Source organism: Eptatretus burgeri, chromosome 3 (assembly GCF_056783735.1).
Source record: "Eptatretus burgeri isolate ZD-2024b chromosome 3, Ebu_testis_v1, whole genome shotgun sequence".
NCBI classification, from domain to species: domain Eukaryota; kingdom Metazoa; phylum Chordata; class Myxini; order Myxiniformes; family Myxinidae; genus Eptatretus; species Eptatretus burgeri.
In genome coordinates, this window is record NC_140963.1 from 89813857 (window position 1) to 89826481 (window position 12625).

Consider the following 12625-nt stretch of genomic DNA (forward strand, 5'->3'; position numbering starts at 1 on the left):
CTGCTTTATGGATGGTACAGTACAAATATTAACATGAGGTGGGAGTGGAGGGGAAGCCGTAGCCAGAGGTATTCCTGGGAGGTGTGGGGGAGAGGGGCAGCGCATGGTGAGTAAGAAATAGAGTCTTTGATAAAGAGAGCAACTCTGCCGTCAGCACGAGGCTCAGGTCTGTCATACCGGAGGAGGAAGTAACCAGGGAGTGATACTAGAGAGTCAGAGATGTCTTGAAGGAGGAAAGTTTCTGTTAAGCAGATACTGTATGTCTGGTTTGTCAGTGGCAACCTGTATGGAAAGATCCGTCAGGTTTGAGCGAAGACCCCGGAAGTTTGAGGTCCACACTGTTAAGGAAGAGGGAGGGGAGGGGGAGGATAGGATGAGGGAGGTAAGTAGAGTTTTTGAAAGAGTGTGGGGGGTTGCAGAAGAGCTAGGGGAGAGGGCCAGATGAGGAGGAGAAAAGGCTCTGTGGTGATGGATTGAGGTACAATGGGGAGTAGTTAGAGAGGAGGCAGAGGGCAGTTGAAGATTGGAGGAGGTGGAGTGATGAGATGGAAGAGAGAGGGTGGGGGAAGGAGTCAGCTTTGTGGATGTGAGGGAGGGGGACAACTTTGGAAAGGGGAGTGAGGGGGAAGATTAGAGGGAGAAGGGTGAGAGGGGAGAGTTGAGGGAGCAGGGTGAGGGATGTAAATTTTGAGAAAGGTGAGAGGGAAGCCTGGAGGGAGAAGAGTGTGAAGGTTGCTTTGAGAGGGAGGGGAGATGATGAGAGTGGGCACGGCCAAGGTGCAGGAGGGCGATGGGAGAGGGTAAGGATGAGACTTGGTTGTGGTTTGGTGAAGAAGGGAGTGGGCAGGGGGAGGTACAAGATTTGAGGGTATGGGAAGAGGACTCGGTGTGTGCTGAGAGGAAGGAAGGAGCATGTTTGTGGTGACGAGTGTACTGATTGAGAGAGTGAGATATCTGTTAGGTTAGAATGGAGCCCACAGATGTTAGAATGCCACACACTTTGAGACAACAGAGGAGCTGATACTGAAGCAGAGGACAGTGAAGAGGTGCCAAGAGGGGAGGTAGGATGAGGGGCAAGATGGGAGGGGTAAGGAGAGGGGATAACATGTGAGGGTTTCGGAGGAGGTAGATTTAAGTCGGTGGTATGAATTGGCACTGAAGTGGGGGGGGGGGAGGATGATTGATTGAACACGAACATGCATTGCAATCTGGGATTTGAAATGTTTTCAGCCAGACGTGATTAAAGACGTTACATGAGGGATGCAATAAAGGAGAATTAAGAGAATGGAGAAAATAAAAACGTAACAGTGGGGCATTTTAGACAAGGGATGAAGGAAAGGTCAAATTGAAAAACATTTTTTTGAAGAAGAAATAGTCATGAATTATGATACAATACCAAGAACCATGCGTGTGAAAGATGAAGTTGTAACATTTTAAGAGACCATTTTGTTATTTTTTTAAAATAAAGATTGCATAAGATTTGGTAAAGGAAAGGTTGAAGAAAAATCGTTGTGTTGGTGAATTTGGATTGACAAACGCAGAAGGAAGTTGGTAGTTCGACCAAAGTTACTGGAAGAAGAAGAAGGGGTAGAGAATCACGTGGTTGCAGGAGGTGTAATGTGAGAAGTTAAAAGAATAAAGTTTTCTTAAAAAAAAAAAAATATATATATATTAGGTGGGATTAGGTAAAGGAAAGGTTGAAGAAAAAATCATGAAGGTGTATGATGAATATGGGTTGGCAAAAGTAGTGGATGGTATATCGGCAGAAGAAGAGGAAGAAGAGTCTGAACAAGAAGTCACGTGGTTACATGGGGCAAGGCATTTTTGTTGGGTTTTTTTTTTTCATGGATTTTTTCTATATTTTAAGACATGAAACAGAGGGTATAGTTGAGAGGGATAGGAGGGTGGAGGGAAAAGTGAAGAAAATAAAAACTGATGGTATTAAGGAGAAAATACAATAAACACGATCGCTCACACAAACGGGGAGAGGGGTAGGCCTCAAGGAAACCCGATATGAAAAGATGAAAACTCAACAATTAGCACAAGTTTTAATACAACACCTAACTAGAAACACAGTGAAAACAAAATGACAGTTAAAACGCGACAAAAACGACCGGGAAAAATTATCTACGAGAAAGTCGGCAGAGACCTTGATGAAGAACTGCCACGATCACTCAATAAGCGGAACCGGAAGTCTGAGGGAGGGGATGTTGATTTATCATGGACAATTACTTTAACTGTATAAAGAATACATTATGCTTTTGGGGTGAACTTATTTGACCTTAGGTCTGCTGACAGAGGCTTTGAGTGTTCCTTCCCCTTTTTCCTTCCTCGCAAGTCTCAGAGTCATTTCTTTCTTTGTAAACTGCCCTGGTCAGATGTTGATTCGTCAGTGTCAGACGTCCTCTGCATGACCCATCCCCTGCTCAGAATTTTGTATATAAACTGGCCCTCTGGCACTGAAAAGCCAGAAAGGATTCCAAGGCTGGCTTGAAGCTTGGCCTTTCTCCGTGTACATGACCAATAAACTGATTCAACCAAAGGCAGGGTCGGAGTTCTTCCACGACACAGTTATACCAAGAAACTCATTCACCACTACAGACTGTGTGACTGCCTGGAAACTAAATTGAAAAGTGACTCGCATCTTCCCCGTCAGGTGGAAAACTTTTGGACTCTCCTTGTACCAATATATTTTTTCATCTACTTGCCTAATTGGATCTAGCCGAAAGCTCCATTCAACAAAACAAAGTTTAAAACATAAGCAACAATTAAAAGCAATTGTGCAACGGACCATGTGGAAAGTTAAAAATATGCAAACAAAGGATTTTTAAACGAAACTGTTATGTGTCATCGGTAAAAAATTATTATATTTGTAACTTTCTAATGTTACATAGGTAATAATAATTGTTACTCTGTGGGTGCGAAATGAAAAGTGGGGTTGAGCATTTGGTTCACTTTGTCAGTCTGTCTCGAGGAGTCAGTTGATTGAAGAACTATTTAATATCAATTGAATGTTATATTTTCAACACAAATTGGAACAGGAATCGGAAAACAAATCTGTAGCTTAGCAACACTTTGGTTCTGAATTTGGAAAATTGTACAGAATCTTGTCTCGATAGTGCATCCACAGAGGAGTAAGGCAATTGTTTTACTCTGTCTGCCTGCCAGTCAAACAATATTGAAAATCATTCCAAACAGGAAAGTTACTGTATTTTTTAGGGATGCCAAAGGACACAAACAGGCATGAAGACCTAATATAACATGTTAAATAAAGGAGTGTATGTATAAATGGTGGCAAACTTTGAGAAAAAGGTTTTTTCCCCATCCAGCCTTGAAAATATTTTATTTCAATTGAATTATTTACTTGAACACTGAAGAACAAATCACCTTCTTATTACTTTCAAAAACCTTCCATTTAGCAGTACTTGGACAAATATTATGGCATTTTGTCTTAAAAATTAAATAATTAAACTTTAAAATGAAATAATTATCGTTTCCAGATCTGGATTTGGATCTTCACCAAAATCAAATCAATTTGTCCATGCCACACACCCAATCTGTCCACCAAGTTTCATCTGAATCCGTCCACAACGTTTTGAGACATCGTGCTAGATAATCGGTTTAGCCCTATCTCTCAATGGTGAAGAATCACTTAAAAATGGTCAGATCCGAATCCGGATCTTCACCAAAATTGAAACAATTCTTCCTTGTCACACATCCAACGTGTCCGTCAAGTTTCATCCAAATCCAGCCACAACTTTTTGAGATATCATGCTTATATAGTTTTTGACCCGATCTCTCAAAGGTGAAGAATCGCTTTTAAAAATTCTTGTGGCTGGATCCGCATCTGGAGCTTCACTAAAATTTAATAAGTTTGTCTTTGTCACGCACCAGATCTGTCCACAAAATTTTATCCGGACCAAATCCATCCACAACTTTTTGAGATATCCAGCAAACAAACAAACACAAAACAAACAAACAAATGCAATTTCTCGTTGAGCAAGGAATTGCCGGAATAACTTTGTCATATCTCCATGATCTCTGAAAAAACAAAAACCTGGAAATCAATTTGGTTCTTATAAATCGATAGTGCTACTGTTTAATGAGTTATAGCACTTAGTTTGGTCAAGATCATTACTTGGAAGTCAATCTGACTTGAAATGGCGTATTTATCGCAATTTGAAAGTTTTGACCCGACCCCCTGACATTCGACCCCCGACCGCTAAGAAGGGTGTTGGTGTGACAACCCAATGAGACATATGGTTGGATGCAGTATTGGAAGATGCACATTTTGGATTTGGTTTGAAGTTGATACGACCATTTTAGCGGACATTATTGCAAAAATAAGAATTTTGGTTTTTCGGTGACCTTGACCTTTGAGCTAGATTCACCAAAAACCACAAGTGTCCAAGTTGGACTATGGCCGACGTCTGTACCCAGTTTGGTCATGATCGCTGAAACGGTGTAGCTGCTACAGGGTAAACAAACACACAAACAAGCAGTCATAGACTGGTACTTACGAAATAGTCAACTTGACCTCTGACCTTGTCTAATAAAAGCTGTCTTGAGAGAAGGTAGTGACGCAAACCAGAAGTTTCTACAATGATTCTGTACAAAACCATCAAAAATCTAATGTTTGACCTCACTGTGACCGATTTTGACCAAAATCTAATCAGTGCAAGCCATCACCCTCCTGAATCACGTGGTGTAATTTGACATTGGTAGCTTCTTCCGTTCTCAAGTTATCGTGCCTACAAACAAACACACACACAAACAAACAGATAAAAATGGCCCATAGGGCCAGGACTTGACGAAATTCAACAGGATCGCGTACCATCGAAAATATTGAGTGATAATAGGTATTTTTGGGGTTAAACAAAGCTTTTGGGGTAAACAAACAAAAAAACAAAACAAAAAAATTAAATTAAAATACCTGTCACCTCCGTAATCCGTAACGGATGTGACCAATTTTTAATCCAGTCAAAGATACTCCCCTCCTCCGTCCGTGTTTCAAATTTGAAAGGAATCCGTTAAGATTTGGCGGAGACATGAATTTTTGAAAATCGGCCCATGCTAAAAGATACGGATTTTCGCGATTTTCAGGAATTTTTCCTGACCTTGACATGCCAAAAGTTATAGGGTTCTATTCTGGTGGCCAATAAGTCCATTGGTGAAGTTCCATGACATTCCGACTCGAAATGCGACCTGTAGAGCGAGACGTACACACAAACAAACAAACTCACAAACTGAACCGACCAACATACTTGACAAAATCGTAGATTTCGTCAAGTAACAAACAGAGGACGGAAGTCATCAATATACTTACGAAATCTTTAGATTTCGTAAGTAACAAACAGACAGACAGAAACACAACCGACAGACAGAAACACAACCGACCAACATAATTGCCGAAATCCAAAGGATTCCGGCAATTAACAAACAGAAAGTGGTGAAAACAACCTCCTTCACCTTCGGTGGCAGAGGTAAATATCATGCAAAACAGCACTATATCGTTTTTGGCCCTATCTCTCAATGAAGAAGAATCACTTTAAAAATTATATAATTGTCGTATCCAGATCCAGATTTGGATCTTCACCAAAATCGAATCAATTCGTCCTTGCCACACACTCAACCTGTCCACAAAGTTTCATCTGAATGCGTCCAAAACTTTTGAGAGATCATGCTATATATTTGTTTAGCCCTCTCTCAATGGTGAAGAATCACTTGATAAAATTATCGGATCCAGGTCTTCACCAAAATCTAATCAGTTCGTCCTTGTCATACACACAACCTGTTCCCAAAATTTCATCCGGATCCATCCACAACATTTTGAGATATCCTGCACATAAAAAAAAACACAGAAAAGGGGTGAAAACAACCTCCTTCACCTTCGGTGGTGGAGGGAAAAAGTTAAGGTCAGCCCGTTTGGCATTTCCATCCAAGCCAATGGATTATGATGAGCGATCCGAGGTTTAAATCCCATGTGTGTTGATTTGTTTATCATCTTCTCATGCCCTCGTAATTAATGCAAAAGTGCATTGATGTCTCCTTATGGCCTTGTCTTACTTGTGGTACTTCAAGTTCCATTATGACGCTTAAATTACAATAGAAAACACAAGTCATGCATTTATGTGCTTGCCCCAGATTCTGGCTTGAAGGACATCCCAGTCAGTTTATTTTATCGGATTTCACTCAAGCCAGAGTTAAACAGGAAAATAAAGTATCACACACCATTTTTGACGAGCAAATTCAGCAGGCCAGACCATTTGTTCCGAGCGTCAGCTGAGATATTGTCTGTAGAATTAGAAGAGGTTGGAGGAAAAGACAGTGGCTGGTTGGAAGAGTCCTGTTCTTCAACAGACTGTCCAACTTCAGCTGTTGACACTGAGGCAATTTGTACCTCTTCCTGATCCCAGTCTTCAGGCTCTGTGGGCAAACAAAGACCTCACATTTGGTCAACACAAAACACACACACCGTGCTTCCCTTCCCTTCTGGTTTTTATCTCAGTTATCATGGATCAAACAAAGCAATTTAGATGCAATGAAGAACCTTTAACCACAGATACTGTGAAGTGATCTTACACCCTATTCCATGTACTCCTTGTATACATAGCACCTGGCTGTTGGTTGCACCAGCTCTTGTGGTACAGTTATGCCACAGATGTAACGCCCCAAGTAGATGATGGCAGTCATTCAGAATTTTGCCAGAAGCCAGCACACAGTTTGTTAACACAACATGCAAGGAGTTCTCCTAGAAATCATGTGTATACACCACAAATATTCAGAGGCTTCGGTCAATGTACAGCCTGAGAAAGGAAGTGTGTGCAACGTAGCGATAATGAGAATGTAATGATGATTGGAACTTTGAGAAAACTTTGTCATTGACAAAGAGAATAATGGGAAAGGGAGAAAACTTTGCCAATAACAGGAAGATTGATCTCTAAAGAAGTTGGAACAATTACCCTCTGGTAGGAATGATTCAATGATGGCAGGATATCAAGAAAACAAGTGCCATTGCAAAACTGTAAGGTCAATCAGAAAACTCCACTTTATACATCAACTTGCCTCAGTCCTACTTAGAAGCAACATACCCAATTTAATGGTTCTGGACATCACCATATTGCTCCATCCTTGTCCAGTGGCTGCGGTCTGATTGGTATGATGCCCACCATTACTGCAGTAAGTGCTTTCAGTGGATCGCTTCAGGTGTGGTTCTGCATCTGTCTGCCAATTCCACGTGGAGACAGCTGCAGTCTCATTTTCCCCTTTGTGAAGAGAATTATTTTTGGAAGCTGTATCGACCGTCACAGGAGGCTCACTGGTGTCTGGGCTAGGAGCAGGACTGCCTGCAGTCTGCTCCATAATTGCCCAGTCTTGAGTGTTCTGAAACATGAAATGATCAAGACAAGTGTTAAGAATGAATTTTTATAAGATAAGCCCAAAATGGTAACATTTGAACATTGATGTCTTCAGATATTTTTCAAATTTTTATCCTTGGTTGTGTGTGGTCTAAAACTCAGAAAGCCAAATTTTTGATGTGATTGACCCATTTCCCGCCGTTTGGGCCACATCCAAAGTTTGGAGATTTTGACACCCTTGAAATTTTTTCCCATTTTCAAAGTGAATTATTTAGAATAACCATCAGTTGCCCAAGAAAATTCCTTTACAAACTTATTGTATGGTTTGGGTACTACAATATTTTGAACAAAAATCTTTGGGATCTGGATGGTTATGGATAGTGGCACCACCTATAATCCCTTTCGGCAAACATTCACTTCAGACTTTCTCTGGCCATATTTTTAATAACCATCAAGTTCCCATGGATTTTATTAGTGCATAAGATAGTACAAGTACTGTACTATCCTAGGAAAGTAAAACATTCATGGGACCTTGGTGGTTATGGCAGTAAAGGGGGTCTCAAGACCACTTTGGGCTATACAAAGCCCTTTTTCGAGCCACGCCCACTCCCATAACCACACCAATATTTTGAAACTAATATTATCAAATGAAAGTTCCATATGAATACCAACAAAAGCCATAGTAAAATCCATGGGACGTTTTAAAAACAAAGAATAAAACAGGTCCAAAGTTGCTTTGTTTGACAGATAATGTACATAATAATCAATGTACATATAATGTACAGGCATATGTACACGACATGCACATGGTCTGCCTCTGTCACCAATTTCCATCACTTGCTAAAGAAGTCCACTATATTCCATTGCTGATTCAAGAGTAAAGTACTTTCACAAAATGTCTTATCTGTTTTTGGGCCATCCATCCTAAAAAAATCTGTTTGTTTCCTTTAAAACCCCATGCTGCTTAGAATATGGCCGAGATAGGTAGAAAAATGGTTTCTCGATGTGAATCTTTTGTTTTCCTGAAAAGTTTGAAGAAATTCCTTCTACCATTCGTTTCAACTTCTGTTTCTGTCCAGGAGCTCGGCATTTGGCAGCAAAGTCCTTAAAATGGTCAACACATTTCTTCTACTTTATGCAATTATTTTTTGATGTTGTTGTGTCAAACTTTCTCGTGGCTGATTTGTTTGGTACTTTGCAGGAGACAAGTTCTTTCCCAGCATAGATATGATGTCATTTAGCGAATGATTACTTTCATAATGATAACTGCTATCAGATGCACACGCATCAGACTCAGAGTCCCAACATAGATATGATGTCATTTAGCGAATGATTACTTTCATAATGATAACTGCTATCAGATGCACACGCATCAGACTCAGAGTCCCAACATTTCAACAAAGCAAGAGGGAGGTCCTCATCTGAATCAAAATCACCATCTTGGCTGTCTGAAAAATCTAGGTGTGCTCACATGTGGGTCTACATGGCCTTGTCTTGTACCAGATGTGCTCGGGGTAGTTGAGTTGAAATTCTGCTCGGCTGCCGTGGTTGCAGTGGCTGTCTCAGCTTTGCGGCACTTCGTACAAATAAGGGATCAAAGTGGAATCGCTAGTTTTGAACAAAGTTCATATCTGCAACTTCTCAAACCTGACACTGTCTTTTTCTCATCAGAATGTTTGGGATGCATGCATATGTTGGACGGTCTCCAGTTGATTCCCAGTCTGTATCTATGTTTCGGACATATTCTGCCCCCTTTTGGTACCTCTGTTAAAATAGACCTGTTCAACACAAGTTGAGATGCAGATAATGTGATGGGAATTTTCAGATTTGCGGCATGTTTTGCAACATCATTATTCAGTGATGCTATTCATTCATTACAGAGCAAAAACTGGTCAGCGAGTGAGCTCTTCGTGGCAGAAATGGGCCGCAAATACCATGATTTCCGTTGTAGAAAATGCACGATCTATATGCCATGGCTGAGTGATGTCCCCTGAAACAAAAAGATGCATTTACTGTCGAGCCAAAATTTGTGTGTGGAGAAGTCGGCCTAAACTTTTATTGGTGCATGAATAAAAGGATTTCTTTCTATAAGATTTTATTTAGCCTGTTTTTTCAGAAAGGACTGAACATGAACAGCAGGAAGCAATGTTCAAATCACCCCATTTTTCTCCTGGCTTTCATTCAACAAACCAAAATATAAATAAATCAACGAAACATGAACTAGACTCAGCCATGCTATCCGACACCATGACATTAGTATGACCTACATTCATAATGCCTAATGATAGAACTATGCTGATTTCACAAAGAAACAGACCAGTAAACACATGGTATCTTGGATTGAATTGATGCTGGATTTCAAAACTGCTAATCCCAGATAACATTTGACCTATTTATAAGCAGACAAATGTGGGAAATTGTAACTTACCAGGTATGATATATAAGGATTGGGGGGATATAAATTCAGCTTTCTTTTTTTACATGTTCTTTCATCTTGCCAAGACAAAGAAAAGGAAATTACAAATGGCATGAGCGGAAAAAAGTCATGTAAGGCGGCAAATACAAATGAAAGAAATCACCTTGCATCTCATAATTACGTGGTTTCAAGATAAAGAATGTATACAAAAGACAAAATTTGCTCAAAACAGCATTTATTTCATAATACATACATATTTTACAGTTTCAAATAGAATCAGCAATGGAATATAGTGGACTTCTGTAGCAAGTGATGGAAATTGGTGATAGAGGCAGACCATGTACATGTCATGTACATATACCTGTACATTATATGTACATCACTATGTACATTATCTGTCAAACAAGGCAACTTTGGACCTGTTTTATTCTTTGTTTTTAAAAGGTTCCATGGATTTTACTATTGGTTTTGTTTGTGTAGATATGGAACTTTCATTTGATAATATTAGTTTCAAAATATTAGGATGGTTATGGGAGTGGATGTGGCTCGAAAAAGGGCTTCGTATAGCCCGAAGTGGTCTTGAGACCCCCTGTACTGCCATAACCACCAACAGCCATTCCAGCGTGACTCACGTGACATTTCTATAAAAATATTAAATTCGTTGCTCCAGCAAATCAAGAATACCTGCATATAAGTTGGTTACTCTACTTACTTTGGTAAAGGCATCAGGGAACTATGTTTTGGTAAAAAGGAATTGCATAGAGTTCGCTCATTACAGAGATATTATACTTTTAACACCGTGATTCACGTGACAGGCTACTCACAGATGGTTCTAACATTGGTTCAGGTTTGTGATGTTTAGTAGAATACGACAGCATATATCCCATTTTTTTCTCCATGCAATGAAAACCTGATCTAAATGTTCCCCTACAATGGAGTGTTTTCAAATCACTGTAACATACTAATTAAGAATAACCTCAATTTTTGTGACTCGCGTGACAGGCGACGTGACTCGCGTGACATTGTAGAAAAAAATTTAAAATCAAAGAATCAAGTATAAAATTTATTAAATGAACCATCAACTAAGAACACATAACAAATAATTCATATTTCCAAAAACATTGGCCCTGTGACGCTTGCACGACAAAGAGTGACTCGCGTGACATAGCATACTTTCAAAAAATTCAAGTATAAAATAGTTTTGATTTAACTAACTGGAAACAATGTAATACACATGCATAAACTATGAATATAAAATTAACTTGTAATTAACAATGCAATATATATGAACTGTATGAACTATGAATAGAAGGAATGAATAAAACTAGTTACTTAGTTTGATTACAAATGCTTCCTACGTGCCAACGGGCAAGCAATAAAACTTCCTACGCGCCCCTTCCTCGAATCGATCTCTTCATCAAAAATTTATTCAGGAATATTCCGAATGTGGAAATCTGACCATAGAGTGGGGTTGGGGAGGAGGAAGAGGAGGAGGTTATGCATATGCTAACCTGCATGATACATAGAGAATACATGCATGAAGCAATTATTTGAGGTAAACCGTTTGAATTCCTGGCATGCTCAGAGCTTTGGACTTCACCGTTTCCAAGGTTTCATCCGCAAACTGAAGCTGTCCCCTGTTGTTTGCCAAGTCGGGATAGGGCACCACGCACAAAACATCATCTGTTGGTTGCCACGATTCATCATTGACCAGAAGCCAACTGGAGATATTCCCTTGTCTTCTCAGGTACCGCATGAACACCTCATTACCATCAAGTTCTAAAACCTGGAAAAATAAAAGCAGAATTCCCCAACCCATTCAGATTTGTACATAGTGGACACAGTATGTAGTGGTCATATGGATTTGTTTCATCTCTACCAGGGTGTTACATACCTGTGCCATATAGATATATGCAACATCAGCGTGCTTTCCAGGTATAATGACTGCAACCATTTTGTTTGGTTGAAGCCGAGTCGCTGGTTTCTATGCATCGGGTGCAGGACCATCACCAGTAGCAGTGTATGTCTTGGTCACAAACTGCAACATGTCGTATCGCATGCAATGGAACGAAGCAATGCCTCTGACCAGTTGAGCCTGATCAAACACAGATACAAGGTCCAACAAGTTGTCACGTTCGACAACTTGCTCAGCGGATAACAGCGTGACTTTAATGGCGGAATCCTTCACGGCTTCGTAGAAGTCTTGGGCTGTGCTAATGAGGTTCTGTCTGGACTTCACTTTCTCACTGGCGATGTGCTTTAGTGCGCCACCTACACCATCCACTGGCCCCTTACCGTGGCTTGTAGCAGTGACGTTCCAAACCAAGTCCACACCATGTTTTGTGGACAGAAGTGGTAGAGCGCTCATAACGAACCGGTTCTTAAACTGGCTTGCAGGTCAGTCAGTCCACACTCTAATCTGCTCAATGTTGTCAAGTTTACTGGCTGACAGAAGCTCATCCAGGAAAACTATGACGGAAGTTTTGTTGTGTTGCATATAATCACTGACGATGACACGCGACATTACACTGCCTCGGAACCACATAAGTGACGTGTACAGCGTCACTTGCGATTGGTTCCAATGCGCGGATTGCACTTCATCTTGGGCGAGGCACGTGCAATTCTCTGCGAAGTCCATCTGCAGAACTGCCATTCGAGAGTCAGGCTGGGATGCTTTGGTCTTGTCGGCTTCAAAGCTCTTCGATTGCATTCTCTTGATGAAACAATGCCTCAGAAACTTGGGAGCGATCAAATGTACATAATTATACAATTCTTCAATTGTACCATTCTCCTCGATTTTAATGATACGTCCATTGGTTTCCTGCCATTTCATCCACTTTGCTCGTCCGTC

General features: G+C 40.4%; 1 protein-coding gene across 15 annotated transcripts in view; it reads right to left on the reverse strand.

Annotated features, from left to right (window-relative positions):
* Positions 1 to 12625, reverse strand: part of LOC147030415 (uncharacterized) — an 87530-nt gene that overhangs the window by 24427 nt on the left and 50478 nt on the right. For 13 of the 15 annotated variants that reach the window (XM_085874453.1, XM_085874443.1, XM_085874445.1 and 10 more), the window contains 2 exons: positions 7092 to 7383; positions 6232 to 6426 (listed from right to left, as the gene is read on the reverse strand). In XM_085874453.1, coding sequence (XP_085730579.1) covers positions 6232 to 6426; positions 7092 to 7362 — 466 coding nt within the window. In that variant the 5' untranslated portion in view covers positions 7363 to 7383. Of the gene's footprint in view, positions 1 to 6231; positions 6427 to 7091; positions 7384 to 11374; positions 11561 to 11668 lie in introns of all 15 variants that reach the window. The other 2 variants (XM_085874448.1, XM_085874447.1) reach the window with 1 other exon arrangement.